This window comes from Kogia breviceps, chromosome 14 (genome assembly GCF_026419965.1).
Source record: "Kogia breviceps isolate mKogBre1 chromosome 14, mKogBre1 haplotype 1, whole genome shotgun sequence".
Classification (NCBI taxonomy): Eukaryota; Metazoa; Chordata; class Mammalia; order Artiodactyla; family Physeteridae; genus Kogia; species Kogia breviceps.
Window position 1 is genome coordinate 37,302,139 of NC_081323.1, and position 25,557 is coordinate 37,327,695.

Sequence of the window (25,557 nt, forward strand, 5' to 3'; positions counted from 1 at the left end):
CAGAATTTCAGGTAAGCATGGGCTGATCCCATAAGTCCCAAAGAAATACTTGTTGAATAGTGTTAAATTAACTAGAAAATGTATTAATTCCTGTAAAGATATTCTACAGCATTTACTGAAATATGTGCTGAAATCCTTCAGGGGAGGGGTGGGAAGTCTGCAGAGAGACTGGTAGGGAGTGGGAGTGGGAGTGACTGCCCTTCCCGTTCCAGCAGCTGGGCAAGCTTCTAGCTCATACTCACCTCATCTCCTGAGGCTATAGGAGGGGTGAGGGAAGAAACCAGGAACAGGGAGGGAGCACTCTGGGATGCATCCCTGCCTGGGTTGGTGTCTTACATGGGGGTGGGGAAAAGGGCTATGCAAAAGAGGAAGCAACAGCTAGAACAGCAGGTTAGGCATCTGAACCTTCATCTGGAGCAGGAGGTGCTTCTGGGCCCCTCACGGTTTTAATGTGGACAGTAAGATTATTTTAAGAAGAGAGGCCTGCTGAACCCTAGTTCTAGGGTTCTAGAACCCTAGTTCTAGTCATTTTCTAGACTTCCTAGGAAATGTAGGTGATTCCGCGGTAAGTCCCCCAAAACACATCTAAATGTAGTTTGACTATTACACCTGACTTGCCAATACATGTCCCATAAACAAAGGTATGAAAATATGTGGTGGTCTAGATGTGAGTGCTGTCTTTCCAGAGACCTACAGTGTAATGCCTGAAGGCCAAACTCAGTCCCTCACTACAGAGTACGTGTGTTTGCTGGTGCTGAGTAGGCAAGATCACCACTTCCAAAAAACTGAATAATACAAGAAAAGGTGGCAATTAAAAAAAAAAAAATCTTCACAATGAAAACAAATACTTACACAGGTCCTCAGCCCAGCTGTAGAACTATAAGAAACAAGGTATGTTTTCCAACTGGGCTATCCATTAACAACCTAAACTAAGGGATATTGTGCAATTCAGCAGCAGAAAGGCAGATCAATGCTTTCCATTCAGTCTTGGCCAACAGTACTGACTGTTTCGAGTTCAAAATAAAATAAACTGTAGCAGTGGTAAGTCTTAAAGAATGAATCGTCACACTAACAAAGCAGAAATACAGAAAGGGCAGAAAGCAGAAACAAGAAGAACTACAATCCCGCAGCCTGTGGAACTCAAACCACATTCACAGAAAGACAGACAAGATGAAAAGGCAGAGGGCTATGTACCAGATGAAGGAACAAGATAAAACCCCAGAAAAACAACTAAATGAAGTAGAGATAGGCAACCTTCCAGAAAAAGAATTCAAAATAATGATAGTGAAGATGATCCAGGAACTCGGAAAAAGAATGGAGGCAAAGATTGAGAAGATGCAAGAAATGTTTAACAAAGACCTAGAAGAATTAAAGAACAGAGATATGAACAATACAATAACTGAAATGAAAAATACACTAGAAGGAATCAATAGCAGAATAACTGAGACAGAAGAATGGATAAGTGACCTGGAAGACAGAATGATGGAATTCACTGCTGCGGAACAGAATAAAGAAAAAAGAATGAAAAGAAATGAAGACAGCCTAAGAGACCTCCGGGACAACATTAAATGCAACAACATTCACATTATAGGGGTCCCAGAAGGAGAAGAGAGAGAGCAAGGACCCGGGAAAATATTTGAAGAGATTATAGTTGAAAACTTCCCTAACATGGGAAACGAAATAGCCACCCAAGTCCAGGAAGCGCAGAGACTCCCATACAAGATAAACCCAGGGAGAAACATGCCGAGGCACATAGTAATCAAAATGGCAAAAATTAAAGACAAAGAAAAATTATTGAAAGCAGCATGGGAAAAACGACAAATAACATATAAGGGAACTCCCATAAGGTTAACAGCTGATTTCTCGACAGGAAGCCAGAAGGGAGTGGCAGGACGTATTTAAAGTGATGAAAGGGAAGAACCTACAATCAAGATTACTCTACCCTGCAAGGATCTCATTCAGATTTGATGGAGAAATCAAAAGCTTTACAGATAAGCAAAAGCTAAGGGAATTCAGCACTATCAAACCAGCTCTACAACAAATGCTAAAGGAACCTCTGAGTGGGAAACACAAGAGAAGAAAAGGAGGTACAAAAACAAACCCAAAACAATTAAGAAAATGGTAAAGGAACATACACATCGATAATTACCTTAAACGTGAATGGATTAGATGCTCCAACTGAAAGATACCGGCTTGCTGAATGGATACAAAAACAAGACTCAGGCTTCCCTGGTGGCGCAGTGGTTGAGAGTCTGCCTGCCAATGCAGGGGACACGGGTTTGTGCCCCGGTCCGGGAAGATCCCACATGCTGCGGAGTGGCTGGGCCTGTGAGCCATGGCTGCTGAGCCTGAGCGTCCAGAGCCTGTGCTCCGCAACGGGAGAGGCCACAACAGTGAGAGGCCCATGTACCGCAAAAAAAAAAAAAACCAAAAAACAAAAAACAAAACCCAAGACTCATATATATGCTGTCTACAAGAGACCCACTTCAGACCTAGGAATACATACAGACTGAAAGTTAGGGGATAGAAAAAGATATTCCATGCAAATGGAAATCAAAAGAAAACTGGAGTAACAATACTCATATCAGATAAATTAGACTTTAAAGTACAGAATGTTATAAGAGACAAGGAAGGACACTACATAATGATCAAGGGATCAATCCAAGAAGTTATAACAATTATAAATATATATGTACCCAACGTAAGAGCACCTCAATACATAAGGCAACTGCTAAGAGCTAAAAAAGAGGAAATCGACAGTAACACAATAATAGTGGGGGACTTTAACACCTCACTTACACCAATGGACAGATCATACAAACAGAAAATTAATAAGGAAATGCAAGCTTTAAATGACACAACAGACCAGATAGATTTAATTGATATTTATAGGACATTCCATCCAAAAACAGCAGATTACACTTCCTTCTCAAGTGCGTGTGGAAAATTCTCCAGGAGAGATCACATCTTGGGTCACAAATCAAGCCTCAGTAAATTTAAGAAAACTGAAATCATATAAACCATATTTTCTGACCATAACACTGTGAGATTAAAAATGAATTACAGGGAAAAAAATGTAAAAAAGAAACACATGGAGGCTAAACAATATGTTACTAAATAACGAAGAGATCACTGAAGAAATCAAAGAGGAAATCAAAAAATACCTAGAGACAAATGACAATGAGAACACGACAACCCAAAACCTATGGGATGCAGCAAAAGCAGTTCTAAGAGGGAAGTTTATAGCAATACAATCCTACCTCAAGAAACAACAAACACCTCAAATAAACAATCTAACCTTACACCTAAAGGAACTAGAGAAAGAAGAACAAACAAAACCCAAAGTTAGCAAAGGAAAGAAACCATAAAGATCAGAGCAGAAATAGAAACAAAGAAACCAATAGCAAAGATCAATAAATCTACAAGCTGGTTCTTTGAGAAGATAAGCAAAATTGATAAACCATCAACCAGACTCATCAAGAAAAGGAGGGAGAGGACTCTAATCAATAAAATCAGAAATGAAAAAGGAGAAGTTACAACAGACACCACAGAAATACAAAGCATCCTAAGAAGACTACTACAAGCAACTCTAGGCCAATAAAATGGACAACCTGGAAGAAATGGACAAATTCTTAGAAAGGTATAATCTTCCAAGACTTAAGCAGGAAGAAACAGAAAACATGAACAGACGAATCACAAGTAATGAAATTGAAACTGTGATTAAAAATCTTCCAACAAACAGAAGTCCAGGACCAGATGGCTTCACAGGTTAATTCTATCAAACTAGAGAAGAGCTAACACCAATCCTTCTCAAACTCTTCCAAAAAGTTGCAGAGGAAGGAACACTCCCAAACGCATTGTATGAGGCCACCATCACCCTGATAACAAAATCAGACAAAGATACTACAAAAAAAGAATACTACAGACCAGTATCACTCATGAATATACACGGAAAAATCCTCAACAAAATACTAGCAAACAGAATCCAAAAACACATCAAAAGGATTATACACCATGATCAAGTGGGATTTATCCCAGGGATGCAAGGTTTCTTCAATATATGCAAATCAGTCAATGTGATACACCATATTAACAAATTGAAGAAAAACCACATGATCATCTCAATAGGTGCAGAAATAGCTTGTGACAAAATTCAACACACATTTATGATAAGAATGCTCCAGAAAGTGGGCAAAGAGGGAAACTACCTCAACATAATAAAGGTCATATATGACAAACCCACAGCAAACATCATTCTCAATGGTGAAAAACTGAAAGCATTTTCTCTAAGATCAGGAACAAGACAAGGATGTACACTCACACCACTATTATTCAACGTAGTTTTGGAAGTATTAGCCATGGCAATCAGAGAAGAAAAAGAAAGAAAAGGAATACAAATTGGAAAAGAAGAAATAAAACTGTCACTGTTTACAAATGACATAATACTATACATAGAAAAGCCTAAAGATGCCACCAGAAAACTACTAGAGCTAACCAATGAATTTGGTAAAGTTGCAGGATACAAAATTAATGCACAGAAATCTCTTGCATTCCTATACACTAATGATGAAAAATCTGAAAGAGAAGTTAAGGAAACAATCCCATTCACAACTGCAACGAAAAGAATAAAATACCTAGGAATAAACCTACCTAGGGAATCAAAAGACCTGTATGCAGAAAACTATAAGACACTGATGAAACAAATTAAAGATGATACCAACAGATGGAGAGACATACCATGTTCTTGGTTTGGAAGAATCAATAGTGTGAAAATGACTATACTACCCAAAGCAATCTACAGATTCAATGCAATTCCAATCAAATTACCAATGGCATTTTTTACAGAACTAATACAAAAAAATCTTAAAACTTGAAATGGAGACACAAAGGACCCCAAAAAGCCAAAGCAGTATTGAGGGAAAGAAACGGAGATGGAGGAATCAGACTCCCTGACTTCAGACTATACTACGAAGCTACAGTAATCAAGACAATATGGTACTGGCACAAAAACAGAAACATAGATCAATGAAACAGGATAGAAAGCCCAGAGATAAACCCACACACCTATGGTCAACTAACCTATGACAAAAGAGGCAAGGATATACAATGGAGAAAAGACAGTCTCTTCAATAAGTGGTGCTGGGAAAACTGGACAGCTACATATAAAAGAATGAAATTAGAACACTCCCTAACACCATACACAAAAATAAACTGAAAATGGATTCGAAAGTTAAATATAAGACCGGACACTATAAAAGTCTTAGAGGAAAACATAGGAAGAACACTCTTTGACATAAATCACAGCAAGATCTTTTTTGATCTACCTCCTGGAGAGTAAAGGAAATAAAAACAAAAATAAACAAATGGGACCTAATGAAATTTCAAAGCTTTTGCACAGCAAAGGAAATTACAAACAAGATGAAAAGACAGCCCTCAGAATGAGAGAAAATATTTGCAAACGAATCAATGGACAAAGGATTAAGCTCCAAAATATATAAACAGCTCATGCAGCTTAATATTACAAAAACAAACAACCCAATCCAAAAATGGGCAGAAGACCTAAACAGACATTTCTCGAAAGAAGACATACAGATGGCCAAGAAGCAAATGAAAAGCTGCTCAATATCACTAACTGTTAGAGAAATGCAAATCAAAACTACAATGAGGTATCACCTCATACCAGATAAAATGGGCATCAGAAAATATACAAACAATAAACGCTGGAGAGGGTGTGGAGAAAAGGGAACCCTTTTGCACTGTTGGTGGGAATGTAAAGTGACACAACCACTAAGGAGAAAAGTATGGAGGTTCCTTAAAAAACTAAAAATAGAATTAGCATATGACCCAGCGATCTCACTACTGGGCATATACCCAGAGAAAACCATAATTAAAAAAGACACATGCACCCCAATGTTCACAGCAGCACTATTTACGATAGCCAGGATATGGAAGCAACCTAATGCCCACTGACAGACGAATGGATAAAGAAGTTGTGGTACATATATACAATGGACTATTACTCAGCCTTAAAAAGGAACGAAATTGGGTCATTTGTATAGACGTAGATGGATCTACAGACTGTCATACAGAGTGAAGTAAGTCAGAAAGAGAAAAACAAAAATCGTATATTAACACATGTATGTGGAACGTAGAAAAATGGTACAAGTGAACCGGTGCAAGGCAGAAATTAAGACACAGATGTAGAGAACAAACGTATGGGCACCAAACAAACGTATGGGCACCAAAGGGGGAAGTGGCGGGGGAGTAGGGTGCTGGTGTGATGAATTGGGAGATTGGGACTGACATATACACTAATATGTATAAAATGGATAACTAATGGGAACCTGCTGTATAAAAAAATAAAAAAACAAAACAAAAACAAAGCACAAATACAAGGATCCCATCTTCAAAGACAAGGCAAATGCATCAGGTGAATCATTCAGAATGTGGTGCTTGTGAAATTTTATTTGGAATATGTATGGTAACTGAGGCTAAAATGTTTACACTCTCTGAATATGGGGACCTCCCCTGCTCATATACTATTAGAGAAAAATTAAGTAGATTTTTAAAAAACTAAGTAACTAGACAGTTTTTGAGGAAAAAAATTAGAAATTGAAGAAAATGTTCACATTTTTGTGTTCGGGTTACTGGCATCGGGTTTACACATTTCTAGAGATACATACATCGTGGTTTTGGTTTATTGTCTATTCTTTGGCTGCCTTCACAATCTCTAAAATAATCATCTTTTTCTGGCACATGACTCACCTTATTTGCACAGTAATTGCCACAGTAAAAAGCATACAAATATTTCTTGCTCTATCAAAAGAGGCGAGGAAGGCTGATGCTTCTGAGATATTCTCAGATTTAAAGGACACAAAAGGAGACTCTAGAAACTCTGTAGGCAAAAAGATGGCTCTGATGGTCGCTGCAGGGATGGCCACAACACATGTTTGTCCAGGGAACTGAAGCTAAAGGCCTGAGAGCTTTGAACTTTGTGGATTTAATATCATGTTCAACTATGTGCTTCTCTGTGCCTCTGAAGGATTTCAAACTCACCTTATAAAAGAACTTATTTCAGCTAGACCCTCAGAGGAAAAAAGGACTTAAAGGAGACTGAGAGATGGGGAGATGTCCTGAACAGCAAGAAAGCACAAAAGGAGAAAACAAGTGGTTGCATTCCACTTTAACAGATGGGTTAAAGAATAAACAAAGGAAGAGCACATCACTGATATTTACCAGGGAGCTCAGGCTCCCTGTATTTTGAAATGTTCCCAAGGTGAAGCCACTGCCACTGCCCACCCGTTGCTTAAAAAACTGAAATCCAAAGAGAGCAAGTTCTAGAATTCAATTCACATCATTCTGATGTGAATCAGGTCAGTTGGCTAAGGCTTTCTGACAGTTAAGTGACCTGTTCCTACACACCGGCACAGTTTAGCTCTTTACAGACAGTATCCTATTTAATCCTCATAACCACTCTCTGTATTATTATATCCATTATAAATTATACATGTTCTTCAACCTCCCCATTGCTGATGGGATGCTAAATCACCAATGCTAGATCCACAGATGCCAAAGGACTACAGTGTATTATGAAAAAGTCATTGGAAAAAAAATGGAGAAGGCAGACTATGTTAATTTATTCAAAAAAACATTTACTGACCCATCTTCTATGTACACACTTGTGACACATGAATGAACAGACATAAAGTACCTGGCCACATGGAACATAAAATACCTGGCCACATAGAACTTACTGTCTAGCAGGGACAGGAAAGGAGAATTCACCAAAAATAAACAATAAATAAATAAGTCATACAGTAATTTAGAAGGTAGTGGATGCTATTGAGAAAGGAAAACGTAAAGCATTCCAAGAGGGATACCAGGCACAGTTTGCAACTGTAAACAGCACAGACATCACAGAGGAGGTGGTAGCTTAGTGAAGACCTGAAGGCAGTGAGGGAGCTGGCCATGAAATGCATCTGGGGAGAAAATACTACAGGCAGAAGGAAAACCCAGCACAAAGACCTAAAAGTGGGAATGTGCCTGGAGGGTTCCAGGATCAGCAAGGAGGTAAGGATGGCTGGAATGGAGAACATTCCATTCCAGGGAGAGGAGTGGGGAGGAAGTCAGAGGTCTTGGTAACCAGAAGGTGTTGGGCTTTGTGAATCATCATGAAGAATCCCGACTTTTACTCTGAGTGACATGGAAAGCCAGAGGAGGGTTTTAAGCATATGCGACCTATGGTTTAAAAAGATCACTCCGGTTGTTAGGCCGGTAACATATTAAAGGAAGGCAGGGAAGAAGAAAGGAGAGGCCACTGCATACCATCCAGGCAACAGTTGCTGGAGACTTGGAGGGAGGTGCTTGCAGTAGACGTGAGAAAAGAGGTTGAACTCCTGGATTTATTTGGAAGACAGGATTCTGGATACATCAGGAAGATAGAGCAGCAGGATCTGCTAACAGCCTGGAGGTAAAGTAGGAGAGAAAGAGAAGAGTCAGGATGATTCCAAGGTTTCTGGCTTTAATAACCCAAAAACTGGAGCTACCCCAACACCAAAATAGGGCAGGCTACAGGGAGAGCAGGTTTGCAGAGGAAGATCAGAAATTCCGTTTTAGTCCTTAAAATTGAAGTATATTTTACATATTCAAGTGAAGAAGTCAAAAAAGTAGTTGGATATATATGCATCAGGAGTTTAAGAGACCCACTTCAACTGGAAATATACATTGGAAGTCTAAAGGAGCTACATGGCACTTTATTAAAATCTTACAATTGTTTGTGACAAGAGTCCCACAAGAACTGAGCCCTGAAGTATTCCAAATTAACAGGCTGGTGTGAAAACAAACAAACAAACAAAAAACCACACATATTTAAAGAAAAATGACTGAAAAGCCAGTGATACAGAAGGAAAAGCAGGAGACTGGTGTCCTCAAAATCAAATGAAGGAAGTCAAATCAAAAGAGACAATGACCAATTATATCAAGTGCTGCCAAGAGTAAAGATGAGAATTGATTGTTGGATTCTGCAATTTACAATATTTTCTTTTGAAAAAGCCCTGGTGACTGTATCCCACACAGCCCCCACCACAGAAGACATGAATATGCACTGAATGTCATGTTATCTTTTGATTTTGTCACAAACTGAATTCATTTTTCTAAAGAATTATTCAAAAGGAAGAATTTACTCCAGTTTAATATTTGGGACTCAAGTCAGTAGATCTGTTAAGAAATACCAGTGATAAACCGTAGCTGCTAACAGTAATATGCTAATTCCTATTAACAGATTACTGCTAATTGAATTCCATTCAATTCTTATCCCTTAAAAAATAATAATAAAAATACCTCTAGGTAAATTGGAAATAAAAAGATAGATTTCCTCTGTCCTTATGAAGAATTATGATAAAACAAAAGCCAATACTGTACTACTGTTTTTCCTATTAAAGAACAAAAGTTGCACATTACTGCCATTACTATTTGATAATGTTCCAGATGTATTTTATAATGTTCCAGAATGCTAACACTAGTGCAGCCTGCCATAAAACCAAAATAAAAGATATAATTATTAGAAAGAAGTAGACACAAGTGTCATTATGTAACTATGAAACCCAAGAGAATAAACTGCAAAGCTCTTAGAATAAGAACCAACTATAAAATATAATTATAAAAATCAACAACCATCTTATACCAGCAATAGGCAATTTGAAGAACCCATCACAACAGCAACAAAAACATAAATACCTAAGAAGAACCCTAACAATAAATATTAGGACTTATATAAAGAGTAAACAAACAAACAAAACACCTCTGCTAAGAGACAAAAGGTCTGTATAACTTTTCACATCCCTTCAGAGAAACACTGACAACTTTACATGTACATGACAGTCTTGCCAACGAACCAAAATAACCGGATATTTCTCAGTTCTAAGGATTCATCTGTAGAGCATTCCAGGTTAAGATGGCACGTTTAACAAAACATTCAAGCACATCCTTTCTCTAAACTCCACAAAAATGGCAGTAAAGAGTTCTTTCCAGAAGACAAAGGTGCAAGGACTTAAAGAACTGTAGTGGAAATTACAACAAAATCATTGACGTGGAAAGCAGATGGACAAGTAGCAACTCAGGAGACCTAAGAGTGAAATGCTCCACCACCAGTGAGAAAAGCTGAGAAGCACTCCAGTTTGCTTCAAAACTGGAGAAAGGGCAGCGGGCTAAAATAAGGTTAGCAGCCTTACTTCCCGGATGCCCTTCCCACCTCCTGGCTGTGGAACTCTGGCCCACAGTCCTTGCCTGAGCCCAGCAAGACTGGAGACTGATTCTTGGGAGAGTAGATAAAACAGTTAAGTATTTGGACTGTGAGAGCACCAGAACCTTCCCCAAAGTGAAGAGGATGCTAAGACTCCAGCCAGATGTCTCCCCAACACTGGCAGCTGGACCCTTTCCTCAGCGCAGGGTGCTGCCTGATGACCACCCTCTGACCAGCCCAACAGGAAAAGACCTTGTATGTGGTCCCAGTGAAAAACTCAAAAGAAACCAGTAACAGTCAAAAGACTGGCACTGAGGAGCCTAAGGGGATGGGTGGAGGGCGATGAGAGATAGGCGACCACTTATTTCACAATAAGTATTTTATTATTCTTAGATTTTAATTATGTGCATGTATTAGCATAAAGATAGTAACATAATTTTTATTTGAAAGGATAGATGACTATAATTATGATTTTTAAAAGAACTGAGTGACTTCCTCTAGCAGATACTTCTATATATTCTAAGTGTACGTTTACAAATAATTAACACTGATTAAGATAAGAGGTCAATGATAAATGAGTAAGATCTAAAACAGAATCAGAACCAAAACCTAGTCAAGATCTTAAAATATAATAAAGGGAAGACCACAACCCAATGAGGAAATGATGGACTGTTTAACAGATGGTGCTGGTAGACTAGATGGACTGGCTCAGGAGAAGGTGCTGTAAAACAATTCACATCCATGTGCTAATATAGAACTAAATGTACAAATCTAATATATTTCCAAAATTTTTGTTTCATTTACCTCACCTCTGTTTATATTCTCAAACGTAAATATTTACAAGGAAAAGTCATAATGGACAAGATGGAGAGAGCTGACTACATAAAAGTAAAAATATCCTGTTTTGGAAAACACCATAGAGTAAATTAAAAGACAAATAATAAGCTGTGGAGGAAAAAAAAAATTACAAATATGATAAAGGCACAATGCTGTTTATATTAAGAGCATACTTATATTATATGCTCTTTATATTGAGAGCATGTTATATAATATATATAGAATATTTAATTATACATATATTATCTCTTTATATTAAAAGATATTTTAAATCATTTTTAAAAATCATTTAACAATAAAATGAACAAAGTACCTGGACAACTCTCAGAAGGCAAAATGAACAAATAAAAAGCAAATTACTAATTTTACTAGTTACCAAAAAAAAAAATGAATTAAAATAAGACCACATTTTTATAGAAGATAAGGAAAGATTAAACACTGGAGTGCTGACACTATGGAAAGACCGTTCAGTGTGTAAGGGAATCGACGTGTTCTGGCATAAGCAATTTGGCAACAGGCCTCAAGAGTCATAAAAGAGTTCACCTCTGCCCCAGGAATTCTGCTATAAATCTAGCCTGAGCAAGTCAGAGACAGTGAGACTTTCAGACAAGGGCATTTACCCCAGCTCTGCCTGTGTGTCTGCTATTACTTTCTGAGCCTACATCCTTTGCCAGACTCTGTTGAAGACCTTCCTCTATCTGGTTCATTCCATTGCTCCAAAACTCTATGTTGTCAGCACAATTATTACCCCCATTCTATGGATAAAGGAAGCACAATCAAATAATTAGGTAATTAAGGTCACTTAGATCAGAAGTGGCCAAGCTAGGATTTGTAACCAGAATATCATACATCCAAACACTGAAAATGGAAATATGTCAAAAAAAAGAAAACTAGCTAAATAAACTTCAGCATACCCATCATTAAAAATCTTATTTTCAAAGAAGATTTAGGGGCATAGGAAATGTCTGTGACATATTAAGCGAAAAGGCACTATTTAAAAATACAAATGAAATTAAAGTGCCAATTTTCCTTAAAAGTATATATACACAGACAAATAAAATGGGACAAATGGAAGCATATCATCCCATGAACAGTTGATTATTTCTGGACGTACCTGTGATTTTTATTTTTTTTAACTTTTATTGGTAATTCCCAAAATGTCTACAACAAGGACAATGGCTTTTCATTCTAAAATGTTTAAAAACCATAGAAAGTATAGAAATTCTCAACTGTAGATGCTTAGAAGGCCTCAATTTTTAAACATGGAATGAAAAGATTAGGTGAGCAGTTACTGCTTTAGCTGCACAGCATTACTGTTGAACTACAAGGTCCATCAAACTAGAGGATTTTCCACTATTATTCTCTTCTCAGAGTGAAATGGGGAAAATTAGCCTTATGGAATCTGCTTGATAACCAGAAAGTTAACTAGCACATAACACAAGAGTAAAGAAAACCTCTGCAATCCCCAATAGATGCTGGGAGTCACTATACTACAAGCATTTTGAATTGACTGATCAAATTCTGATTATTATTTACACAGTAAAGTTTGAAAGGTTTCATAAAAACAAAAAGCCTGAAAGACACGTAAATATGTCTGTACTATTTTGTGTGGAACAGTTTTAAGAGTTCCTTGAAAGGTAAACTGGAATTAGTTGGCTGTGGAATACCTCTTTTGAACATAAAAGAATGAACATTAAAAAAAATTATCTTTGTTTGGATGTGTGTGTGTTGGGGAAGGGAAGGAGTGGTTGAATCTGCAGACAAACTGTGCCTTTCCTTTGTTATTTCGAAGTATAACGTTACAAGTGGTTTAGCATTTTGCAAAGAATCATGGCAAAGCACTTTCTAGGAACGAAACAATTTACAAACTGACAATGACATTTTTGGGCCACAAATTAGCAAAGGTTTTTGCATGGATATAGGAGTATATTTCACTTTTTAAATTTCTTAAATATGCCTTCGGAGTTTAGAAAAATGATGCATATACTTCGCAGATTTGTGTGCCCCAAAGAAAAACCATTTTTTAAAAAAAGTCGCTTCCACTTCTTTTGGAACTTCGTTACACAAGCTCTTAGTGCAAAGACTGGTAAAGGTAGAACAGCAGAGCTGCTAGCATTATCACTCCAAACAACAGCATTAATAAATAATTCTGAAATTACTTAGAAAGAAAAAGTGGAATTGCGTGAACTCACCCTTACCTGAGCTGAGGCCAAGAACTGAAAAGGGTCATTCAAAATCTTTAGAAAAGGAAGAGTCCTATTTAGAAAACCAAAGGTAGACCCGTCCACTTCCCCTGGAAGACCCGTTGCTATGGTAACCTGCAGTCACCCCTTAGAGTCGGTACATGTTGGGGGAGGGGATCCTCCCAGAGGCTGGGGGATGGTTAAGAGGGGAAACGGGGGAGGAAGGCTGAGAGGGGGTTAAAAGAAGATGAAGCCCCTTCGGTGCAGCAGGGTTCAGGAAGGTGGGCTTACTACTAGGAAATTCAACACGCCCAAAAGAAATTCAAAACACCAGTTAGAACAATGTCTGGACGCTGGAGTCATATTATACAGTTCAGCTAAAGTTTGAATCATTAGAAACGCTTCCCTCCCTCCCTTCCCGGCGGGAACAAACCACTCTTTGTGAGTTCCTGTCTATGGAAAACGAAGCCAGGGTTTCATCCCATCAGTTACAAACTGAATGCTACTTCGCAAAACTAAAATCTTGACTTTCTTAAATTAAACCTATGCTTCCCAAACTCTACTGCACTATTGGAATCACCGAGGGAACTTTATAAACTACACACCGTGTTTTAATTGGTCTGGGGTGCAATTTTGAGCAGAGTTTTAAAACTCTCCAGTGATCCTTTTGTGCAGCCAGTTTTGGGAACTACAGTAGTCCAAGATTTGGCGAGGTGGCGGAGAGTATTTAAACCAACGGGTAAAAAAAGAAGAGAGACAGAGAAAGAAAGAAAGGAAAAAAGAAAGCACAGTTATCTCCCTTTGTCTTTTTACGGCTAATAATAGAAATCAGCTGGCTTTCTCCAAGCACACACAGGACAATAGGTTTCTTGACAAATAGGAGTCCCCGGTATACCCTAACAATACTTTCTTTGGGATAAAACAAACAAACAAACAAACGGGCAATATAAGCCATTTCTTCCCAACAGAGCAAATATCCTTCTTACCGAAACACCAAACTTACACATCTATTTTAAGAGCGAATTGGCAGTGAATACAGCTCAGAACTTGGAGGACGAGCTCCAGAACCAGAAGGAAACTGAACCCGCAGAAGCCCACCAGGATTCGCGGGGGTCCTGCGGCCACCAGGGCTGGGCGAACGCCGGGGTGTCGGTCGGGACCCGCAGGCTGCGCCCCAGTAAAGTTGCTCCGGGGAACTTTGCTCCCGTTTCCAACCCGCGCCTCCTCGGGCGAGGGGCGCGGCCCCGCCACCTGCCCGATGCCGAGGCTGCTCGGCCGCGCCCCCTCCCTGGACCTCGGCCACCTCCGGGGGTCGCGCACTCAGCGAGCGCTCGTACTGCCGGCAGGAGCCCCGGGGGGTTCTCCTCGCCCCTCCCCGGCGTCCTCAGCTGCAGCTAACCCTGCCCTCGGGCCCGGACGCCAGGACCTCCGCGCGGGGCCAGCACCGTCCCGCCTGGAGCTCTTCCAGAAGCCCTACCGCGCGGCCAGCGCCTCTCGAGCCGGGACGGGGGATCCGGGCGCCCCCATGACCCCTGTCCCGTCTCCGGCCGGCAGCTCCGTCCCTGCCCAGCCAAGCTCTGCCCCTCCGGCCCGCGGCCGGGAGCGCGCCCCTGGCCCGGCGGTCCGACGCTGCGCACGCGCGGAGGCGCCCGCCCGCTCGCTCAAGGTCCCCTCACTCACCGCTCGCTGTTCTTGTCACCTCAGGCAGCGCCCGCCGTCTGCTCTGCTTACTGCTCGCTGCCCCGGCCCGGTGCCCGCTCCTTAGGCCCCGGCCCGGGCACTCGGGGAACCAGCGCCCGGCGGGCTCGGCGGGCACCCGCACGCAGGGCACGCTCCGCGGGGCCGCGCACGCGCGCACCCGAGCGAGGGAGGGGCGGGGCCGAGCGGGCTGCGCGCCCGGAGGCGCCCCTGGATACCGGGCATGCGTAGTGCCTTTCCCTGGGCACCGGGTCCGGTGCCGTAGTGGGCTGTGACCCTGGACCTGTGAAACGTAGGGAAGTGGAAGAGGGCCAAAAGTCACCCTTCGTTGAGAAGCAAGTTCGCCGTTGTCCCACAAGTTGCAGTTTTCTTCTCTGTATCATTCGTCAATTAAGGTGTTAAATATTTATTGAGCACCTACTTTGGCAGAGCCTTTGTGCAGAACACAGGGCATCCTCAGGTAATGGTGAACCGATTGCATTTGGCTTTTGGATTCCTTTTCGGGCACTGAATCCAGCCCTCTTTTTGAACAGATGAGAAAAGTGCATAAATAGAGATCATCCAGTACCTGAAACTGCAAACATTAACTACACTCTTAAGTAGTTTGGGGAAGGAGAGTTGCCTCTGGCTGGGGTGATAGAAAACTTTGAGAAGCCTGGAAGGGTAAGAGATGGAATCAGAAGATAAGCTCACCTGGGAGAAAGGTCAAAGCAAAGGCAGAAACTGCAAAAAAAAAAAAAAAAAAAAATCAAGTAATATATGAGCTCATGAACCTTCTTGGGGACAAGTTTAATCGGAATGTGTTTTTCATAGTGAAGGGCCAAAACGGTGGCTGGAAGGGTACTTGAAGCTCGTCTGGAAAAGATTTTTGATGCTTCATTTCAAATTTTCAGCTTTTTTTAGTGGATAACTGATAAATACTAAAGGTGTGAGGGAGAAGGGTCTGGTGTTTCTGGCGGTCTGATTAGATGCAGAATTTTGGAATATAAGGTGAAGACTAGCAGTGAAATGCTGTAGAAGTAGAAGGGTCCTGAATTCAAGTGTTGGCATCAGAAATAGAATACATGGAAACGTTTTCAGAGATTGTGAGATTGTGAAGGACAGGATTCCCTAGTTTTTGTCAGTGCCTGTTTGGGTGTAAAGAGTTGTTTCTCATGACAGACACCTACTTCATTAGATTAGATCATCATCCTTGGTAAATATTTATTAGTGGATAAATTAGACCTTTAAAATGTACAGCTACAATCACTAAATGCTTCTTTTAACATGAGTTTGGTCCTGGGAGAATACATTTATACTTAATTAATAAAACATTAATTTTAGAGACAGTATATGTAATGAAAAATATATGGACTTTGGAAAACAAAAAACGCTTTTATAAAGTCCAGATGCTCTGAAACAAACTGTCTGATGTCATGCAAATTACTCAATATCTGTGAGCCTTACTGTGTTCGTCTGTAATGTCAGGGAAGAAGAAATTTTCGTCTTTCGTTTTAGGTTCTTCTGGCTGGTGTAAGAATTCAATTGAGACAGATTAACAGAAGAAAATCAAACAACAGTTTAATAACATATGTACATGGCAGAGAGCAGGAAAACTGAGTAACTCACCAAAATGACTGACACCCTTACCTTAAATATTATCTTCAGTTTAAAGGCGAAAGAAGATGTTGTGGGTTGTGGTTTGGGACTTGAAAGGAGGAGAAGGCAATTCATATAAATGTTTGGTAAATAACTGTTTGCTGGGTCAGGAAGAAACAATGGGACACAGAGTGGACTTTGATCTCTAGGCCCTATTCCCCTACCATCCCTAGCCCATCTTTTTCGCAGGTATCTCTGGTGATAGCTCTATTCCTGGAATAAGCCCTATATCTAAAATGTTTAGGCAATTAGGGGGAAGGTCAAAGTTTCTTCCTGAGTCTTTTGGGCCTTGATTGTTTTCAGTTCTAAAAAATTTCTGCATACCAAAGAGACATTTTGGGGTGGCAAGTTTTGTTCCCCTACAGTAGAATGGAATCATAATATTTACCTTGTATGATGGTTAATATTATGTGTCAGTTTGGCCAGGCCACAGGACTCAGATATTTGGTCAAACATAGTCTAGATGTTTATGCCAAGGTATTTTTTTTCAGGTGAGATTAACATTTAAGTCAGTGGACTTTGAGTGAAGCAGATTGCTTTCCATAATGTGAGTGGGCTTTATCCAATCAGTTGAAGGCCCAAATAGAAAAAGACTGAGCTCCCCTGAAAAAAAAAAGGAATTCTGCCAACATACTGCCTCTGGACTTGAACTGCAACTCTTGCCTGGGCCTCCAGCCTGCTGGCTCACCCTGCAGACTATGGACTTGCCAGTCTCCACAATCATGTGAGTCAATTCCTTAAAATAAGTCTCTCTCTCTCTCTCTCTCTCTCTCTCTCTCTCTCTCTCTCTCTCTCTCTCTCTCGTTGGTGTGTTTCTCTGAAGAACCCTGACTAATATACCTTGGGAGGTTATGGAGATTACATGAGTTAATTATCATCTGAATCTGAAAAATGGGGATTGTAATCTTTAACTTATAAGGTTATGACAAATTAAATAAAACTGGGTAAAACACCCAGCACATGCTAGGGTCTGAATAAATGGCAACTGCTATTACTTGTGAATGAATACCAGAGGCAAAAACCCAGAGGAGAGAGTGTGGATATTGGCACTGTGAGATTTTCTCAGTTCACTGGGTAATACTGTTAAATTTTAAAAATTGATATAGGAGATAACAAAATTTGGGTCTCCCTAGCTATGATATAGCAAAAAGGTGATACTTATGAATATTTTAATTATTTTCAAATAAATGCCTAATGAGCCATTAACTAAAGATAGACTCTAGCTGTACTCTTAAAACAACAGACATGCAAAGCAGTGACATGATTTCACGTCTGAACATTTTATTTCAATTTAAGTGCCAGTACAATTAACTACTTGCTGCTAGGAGGGAGCAGCAAGTTTACACTGGAAAGTTTACACTGGAAATAATTTTCAGTCTCAGAGTAGATGCATGATATAGCATTCAATCAGTGTGTTTATTGAATCCCTTTTGGGGCAATCCTGTAGCTATTGGGAGCATGCAAAAATGGATAAGATATTCCATTTAATCTACAGATATTGCCATTTGTTATGTACTAGGCAACATCCCTGCCCTTGGGGAATTGATCAAATAGCCTATGAGTCCATAGCTATAATGTAAGGCAGAATGTGGCAAGCGCCTTAGGAGGGGCATACATGATTGAGCCAGTTGTACCTTGTTCAGGAAGTTGATTCTGGGGGCTCCCTCTCCTCATCCTGCCTCCGTTGTGGCCCTCAGGTTGCACAGTTTGGTTTGGCACAAGCCAATGGGGTAGAGCAGCATCTTTTAAAAACAGTTTGAGCAAAGCTGGGAAATATTAAATAAAATAACATTCTCATTCCCCTGACTCACTTGCTTCAGTTCAGAGTTTACAGGGTATAATAAGAGAGGGTGAGGCAGGAGGGGCCTCTACAAGCCATTCAGAGGTAAAAGCTCCTCTTTTCCTTGTTTCCTCTTTCTTTTTCCATCATGGTTGTTGTTTTGTTTAAAGGAGAATTTAACTTTAGAGTTAAACAAAAAATAACTTAGGTAAATTCCCCTGACCTCATGAAGATTTATGAGGAGAATACATAAAAATCTAACATGACAATAACAAACAGTGGGGATTGGAGTTCATAAAAGGACAAGGAATAATTGAGTTGGAAACTGAACCAGGTGGACAGAGATGGCCATGATGTTTGTTCTGTAGCCAGGGCTGTCATGATGTGACCCCCTTTTTCCTTTTGGCTGAGAATGGAATATTCCACTGTGGATGAGAGTAAGCCAACTGCAGGACTGACAAAAACAAGTGATTTAGGGAAAATACACAGCATTTTTAAATAATCAGGATGTTATTTTATTATAAGAATTTGTGAATATATTCATTTCAGGAGCTTTGCCACAGTGAGTGGGAAATAAATTAATCTGGGATTAAAGGAAACGCTATACTAGAAAAGGAAGAGTTTTAATAAAATTGAAAGGAATGGCCTCCAGCCATGGATGTTAATTATCATCTGATGAATAATAATGATGATAATAGGAGATGTAAAATAAGTTAAAATACATCCTGGGTGAAATTGTGCCTTGCAGAATTCACCAATGTGCTCACATTAAATGGTTTAAAATTAGAACTAAAACATAGCTCTGCACTACAGATTCATACACAGCATCCTCTCTCCATGATTTTTTAAAATTAATACTATTCAAAAGAATTCAACCTGGTGAGTATCGCAAGTAGAATGTTGCCTACTCAGTAAAGAGAATGACAATATAAGTATTTCTTACTATAAGAATATTTGATCATGAAAAATCAAAATATAATATAAAATGGCTAGCGGGCACAATATCTGTTATTTTTTCCAGTTCTACCTGCCTCTTCCCTTTAATATTTTATCCCACTGACAAAATGTCATTGACACACAACTTTTCAATAAGATGACTTTTGCACATTTTAATTATACCTGTACTGTTAAATCCTAAGTAAACGTTCCATCAGTATGACATTTAAAATATCAAATTCAGTATAATCATAAAAATTAAATGCATGTAAATTATTTTGCATAAGCAACGACAAAAACAGTGCGACAAACCCAGTACTGGGTTATAGAGGGTTGTTTCTTTAAAAATGAACCTCCTACACTACAGAAAATTATATCCAGTTTTCCAGAATGTAAACACATACTTCATTAAGCAAAGTTTTGTAAAGTCTCATGAATATTAAAAATTTTATATACCTTATATTCTAGTTTAATGGGACAGTCTAGGTCAGTGCTGTCTAAGAAAGAAATGTTAGCCACAAATTTGAGCTACATATGAAATTTAAAATTTTCTAGTAACATTTTAAAAAGTAAAACCAGGTGAAATTAACTTCAATAATGTATTAATCCAGATATTCAAAATATTATCATTTCATCGTGTAATAAATATAAAAAATTATTAATGAAATATTTTACATTGGCTTTCATACTACATCTCTAAAATCTGGTTTGTATTTTCCTCTTACAGCTCATCCTAATTCAGACTGCAATTTCAAATAATTAGTAACCACATGTGACTAGTTGCTATAGAGCTGGACAGCACAGATTTAGGACTAGGTTGTTGGTTCTCAAAAGTGGCTGCACATTGGAATCACCTGAGAAAAGATGAAAAAATGCTGATGCCTGTGTCATGGTCCCATGATTCTAGTGTATTTGCTCTAGGGTGTCACCTGGGTATTGGGATTAAAAAAGAAATTCAAGTGATTCTAATATGCAACAAAGTTTGAGAATCACTAGTTTTATTTAAGGCATTATCAAAACTTAAATATTATGAAACCAGTGTCAATCGTTCTTACTTGAAACCAATAGCATTTAAAAATCATGCTGAAACATACTAGCGGTGTAGCATATATAGCATATGTGGCGCATGTGCATCACTAGTATTTCTTAATAAAATTAACAGTTGCTAATAAAATTCCAAGCTTTGATTAATCAAGCCATGAGTTCTGATGTAACATGGACAATTCCAGGTAAAGATTTAACTTCAGTGCTTGGTGAGAACTGTTGAGTGTTGGCACTTCTGTATTTGTTCTGTGGAATTTTTACTTTATGATTGTTTAGAAAAAACTCCTAATAGAGAAATCACCTCTGACAATGGGATCACAAACTTTTCTATGATGCCTACATTTATTTAATGCGTTTAACTCTTGCACCCAACATCCTACTGCCAGAATAAGAGCTAACTCACATTCATGACAAAAATTTCCCACCTTGTTTTCTACTCCAGTCATTGTTGATTATCTGTACCTAACATATCAGGTATATCTAATACCTCTCAGTAGTAAACCACTCTAGGAATTAGTGGCTTTAAGGCAACAACCTTTATTACTTCCATCGAATCTCTGGGTCTGCTGTGCAGTTCTGCTTCTGGGCCAGGTGGGGTGCCTGGAAGCTAGTTGGTCTAGGATGGTCAACTGGAATAACTCAGCACTGCTCCTTGTGGTCTGTTAGTCTCCAGCGGCTAGCCCAGGTGTGTTCTCAGAGCAGTGGTGGCCCTCCAGAAACTGTGTGAAAATACCCAAGAACATTTTAAAGCCTCTGATTACATCAAGTTGACACTGTTTCATTAGCCAAAGTAAGCCACATTGGCAAGCCCAGAATGGATACAGGCATTAATTAATTTAATCTGCCATGCCTAGGTCTTATTTGGTTAGTCCTATCACATTTGATTCCATACATTTCCAGTTGTTCTTACTCTGCAAGGTTTTTTTGTTTAATCTCTTCGGTAAGAGAGTTGACTATCTCTCCCTATTGTAAACGAGGTCTCTCTCAAGTTTTATTAGTATCCTTTTGTCTTGTAGAACTTTTCTTTGAGGTTTAGTCATTTTTACGCTTTTAAAACCACTTTTTAAAATTGATTATATGGGTAGATAACAAAAATGAATACAGTCTTTGATTAACCCAACAATCAGTAAACAGATATGTTTAAAACACTATGCAGCCTTGAATTCTAAAAAGGTGTTGTTTTTTTTTTTTTTTTTTTTTTTTTTTTTTTGCGGTACGCGGGCCTTTCACTGTTGTGGCCTCTCCCATTGCGGAGCACAGGCTCCGGACACGCAGCCTCAGCGGCCATGGCTCAAGGGCCTAGCCGCCCCTTGGCATGTGATATCTTCCCGGACCGGGGCACGAACCCATGTCCCCTGCATCGGCAGGCGGTCTCTCAACCACTGCGCCACCAGGGAAGCCCCCTAAAAAGGTTTTAAATGCTATGTATTTCATCAGAATTGTAAACCTGATTTCAAAAAGATTAAGTAACAAGTTCTCATATGCATACAGTGTTGATAAACACTTCCTACTTTTCTGTTATCCATTTAACGTTTGTAGTTCACATGTGTGTTTTTCACTGCATTTTGTCGTAATTGATGGCTCAATTCATCATGTAAAACCATTCCTGGTTGAAATTTGAGGAAGACATACTAAAGAGTTATATGGAGAGATTTTCTTAAACCCAGACATCAAACCCGGTTGAATTTTGAGGAAAACATACTAAAGAGTTATACAGAGAGATTTTCTTAAACCCAGACATTAAAGTAAGAGGCGTTGTATCACTTGGTTATATGACTGAGCTATGTTTTTAAGAAATAAAAGCAAGTACATTTCCTTCTCTGGGTTTGCTTACTTGGCATCTGTGGAGGTTCAGAGTCCTATAGAAAGCTTTTTTCTTTTTCCCTTTAAACAGGCATTGTAAATTGTTTGTTACTAGATTATAACCTTATAAGACTAAATTACAGTTCATAGAGCTGTGAGTTACCATGCAACATTCTGTGCCTACATGAGTGAATGACAAAAAACAGACGAATAAAACACCACCTACTTGTATTGTGCTATTTGCCCTTCTAAAAAGGGTTATTACTGTGCAACTCCCCATAAAGCTGGAGAAGGTATTCTTTCTGATCAAATAAGTTGGACCCCGAGAAGCCCTGTGGAGTCTAATTCTCCCAAGGTTAGCTTTGTGGGTTTGGAATATTCCAGAATGTGACAGCAAAAAGTCATATCCCACCAGACCATTTAGCTTTGATTTTCCTCAGAACCAAACCTCCAAACAGGATTCAAGTGCAAGTAGTGTGTTTGGAGGTGATCCAAGGAAACACTGAGGGTAAAGCGGGCAAGTGAAACAATGAGTAGGATGCAGCCAGGTTACCAGCTGGAGCTCAGTCCTGTGGGGGCCTGGGGGGACCGAGTGGGGAACACACACCAGGGATGTCCCAGTCAAGGCTGGAGGGAGCTGGGATCGTTATCCATCAATTCTCATCCAGTCCATCAAAGACTGAGGTTCTGGTCCCAGGGAAACTGATTTCCCTGCACTTCCATTCAACCTTTGCTTGTGAGCTGAAGGTGGTTCAGTGGCCAGAAAAAAGGCAAAGAATCTCAATTGCTGGCATCTGGAAGCCAGGCGTTTTGCACCAGTAAATGTGAGAGGATGTGAGCAGGGCAGTTCCACATGCACCAGGTAAACACAGACATGGAGAGGCATCATCAAGTCCCTTTCCAGGCAGACCTGAATATTATCTTCATTCCCCTCAGTGATTGCCTCTTGTCCTCTGATTTCTAGTCCTCTCTGATCTTCTTAAAATGTGATGCTGTCAATGGAGATATGCTCTAAAGATGTTCACAGCAGGCAGTGACCCACTGTGCCAGAGAACAACATGAGTTTGCCAAACCACCCGGTTACTTGCACACCTTAGCAGGGCACCTTACATCCAGACTGTTTCCAGAAAGTTTGGGAAAATTATACAAAGGTGTCAGCTTCTTGGAGAAGATCTGAAGACAAAGGCATTAGCAGATTTCCATCCAGAGCAGTTGTTCTCACCTGGAGGAAATTTTAACCCCCTCTCCCTTCCTGGAGATATTTGGCAATGGCTGGAGACCTTTTTGGTTGTCACAGTGTGGGGGGAGGGGACTATTGGCATCAGGTGGTTAGAGGTCAGGGCTGCTGCTAAACATCTTATAATGCACAGGATAGCAGCTCCCACCCCACAAAGAATTAGCCATCCTACAAGTTCAGTTGTGGTACTGTTCAAGCACTCTGATCTAGCGAAAAAAACATCGGTGGGAGAGGAAGAAGCTACAGATCATTCATTCCAATTTCCTCTCCTAATCTTTTCTCCCAACTTTTGCTCTAACAAAGTTTCCATTGATTGCTAAAGGTGTTTCTAAGCATCTTGGGAGGCTCATTATGTTTGTGAAACTTTAGTAAATTGAATAAGGGAGTAGCAGTATGACCTTTTAAAATGTTTCCAGATGCTGAGCACTGGATTGAAATGCTACATCCAAAGAACCATCTAACGCTGATTAGTAGTGATATGTCAAAAAGGGCAGTTTTCTTTTGACAAACCAAGTCACAAAGGACAGAAAGACACTAACACTCAGTGATTAATTTCTGGAAATGTGGCTGAATGAATCAAATTATGTATCATTTGATGCCATTAAATTTGAGTTCCTGCATTATATGTGGACCTTTTACTTTTCAAGCATTCTCAGTGTGTGCAATTGAATGTGCCATTTACAAGCTATCATGTAATTTTCTGTTTTCTGAAACAAAAGCAACAATCTGGGTACATTAAAGACCATTATATAATTGACAAACCTGCTTTTTAAAATTTGATCCAGAACACTTACAATTACTATCATTTGCCAAAGGGAGCTATTCCTTAACAGTGAAAAGTCATTTAAAAATTAAAATCGAAACCTCCTCTACTTTTTTCCAACAGGAATATCTTCCATGTGTATACATTTTCACAGTTTATGAAGTTTTCTTTATACCCATTAACTCACTTGATCTTCACATCAACCATATGAATAGAACAGATATCATTTTCCCCATTTGTAAAATGAGAAAGCTAAAATTCAGAGAGCATTATTTGCTGAAATAAAAATTTTGTTGTCGGAATTCCCTGGTGGTCCAGTGGTTAGGACTCCACACTTTCACTGCCGAGTGTGCAGGTTCAGTCCTGCACCCCGCAAAACGTGAGGCATGGCCAAAAAAAAAAAATTTCGGTGGTCTTACAAATAGCCGACCCTATCAACACTATACAGCGTCAGCTATTTGTAAGACCACCAAATTTTTATCACATCATATCACATCATATTACTTCGACTTGATGTTTAATACCAAATTTTTAAATTTTTATCTAAGTCTAACATACACATGGAAAACTATGCACAAGTGTGCAACTCAATTAATTTTCACAGCCTAAAAGCATCCATGTAACCAGCACTCTCACCAAGAAATAGGACATGACCATCCAAAAGCCCACCTCATGCCCCTTTTGGACACCACTGCCCAGTTCCGCAGGATTAACAGCATCCTCATTTCTGTCAGTGTTGACTCATTTTGCCTGTTTTCAAATTTTCTATAAATGGAATCATACACAATGTGTCTTTTGTGTCTTCCTTTGCTCAGTATTAAGTTTGTGAGCTCCATTCAGTTTATTGGGGGTGGTTGTAGGTCAGTCATTCTGATTGCTGTATAGTATCCCATGTGTGACTGTTGCAAAATTTAGTCATCCAGTGTGATTATCGATGGGCATTGTGGCTGTTTTCCAGTTTTTCCCTGTTCAAACAGTGGTGCTGTGAACTTTCTTATACATGTCTTTGGTAGACAGAGGGACATATTTCTGTTGGACTTATACCTGGAAGGAGGATTGCTGAGTCAGAGGATTTGAATAAGTCAGCCTTAGTAGACATTGCTCAACAGTTGTGGTTGTACAAATTTACACTCCCACCAGCATTGTGTGAGAGTTCATTTTTCTTATCCTTACCAACACTTCATATTATCTGTCTTTTTTCATCCGATTCCTTCTGTTAGGCGTGGTATTACATCATGGAGATACTACATTTCGATTTTAATTTAACTTAATTTTTTAAAACAGAATGGGTTTTATTTGAATATTGAATACGTTCTGTTGGTACAGAGTGTGCTGAGGCTGAAGTTTTTTAAGGAAAAAAAAACCAACACTGGCAGTAATACAATTAAAATGGAAAAA

The 25,557-nt window shown here is 39.5% G+C and overlaps 1 protein-coding gene across 4 annotated transcripts in view; it reads right to left on the bottom strand.

Annotated features, from left to right (window-relative positions):
- The window catches only part of BTBD3 (BTB domain containing 3), a 39,609-nt gene extending 24,489 nt beyond the window's left edge, over positions 1 to 15,120 (bottom strand). Inside the window, exons 1-2 of one of the 4 annotated variants that reach the window (XM_059037414.2) lie at positions 14,941 to 15,120; positions 8,326 to 8,464 (exon numbers count right to left, since the gene is read on the bottom strand). In XM_059037414.2, the coding sequence (XP_058893397.1) occupies positions 8,326 to 8,431 (106 nt within the window). In that variant the 5' untranslated portion in view covers positions 8,432 to 8,464; positions 14,941 to 15,120. The remainder of the gene's footprint in view (positions 1 to 8,325; positions 8,465 to 14,940) is intronic. The other 3 variants (XM_067011902.1, XM_067011901.1, XM_059037417.2) reach the window with 3 other exon arrangements.
- Positions 15,121 to 25,557: the final 10,437 nt, after the last annotated feature.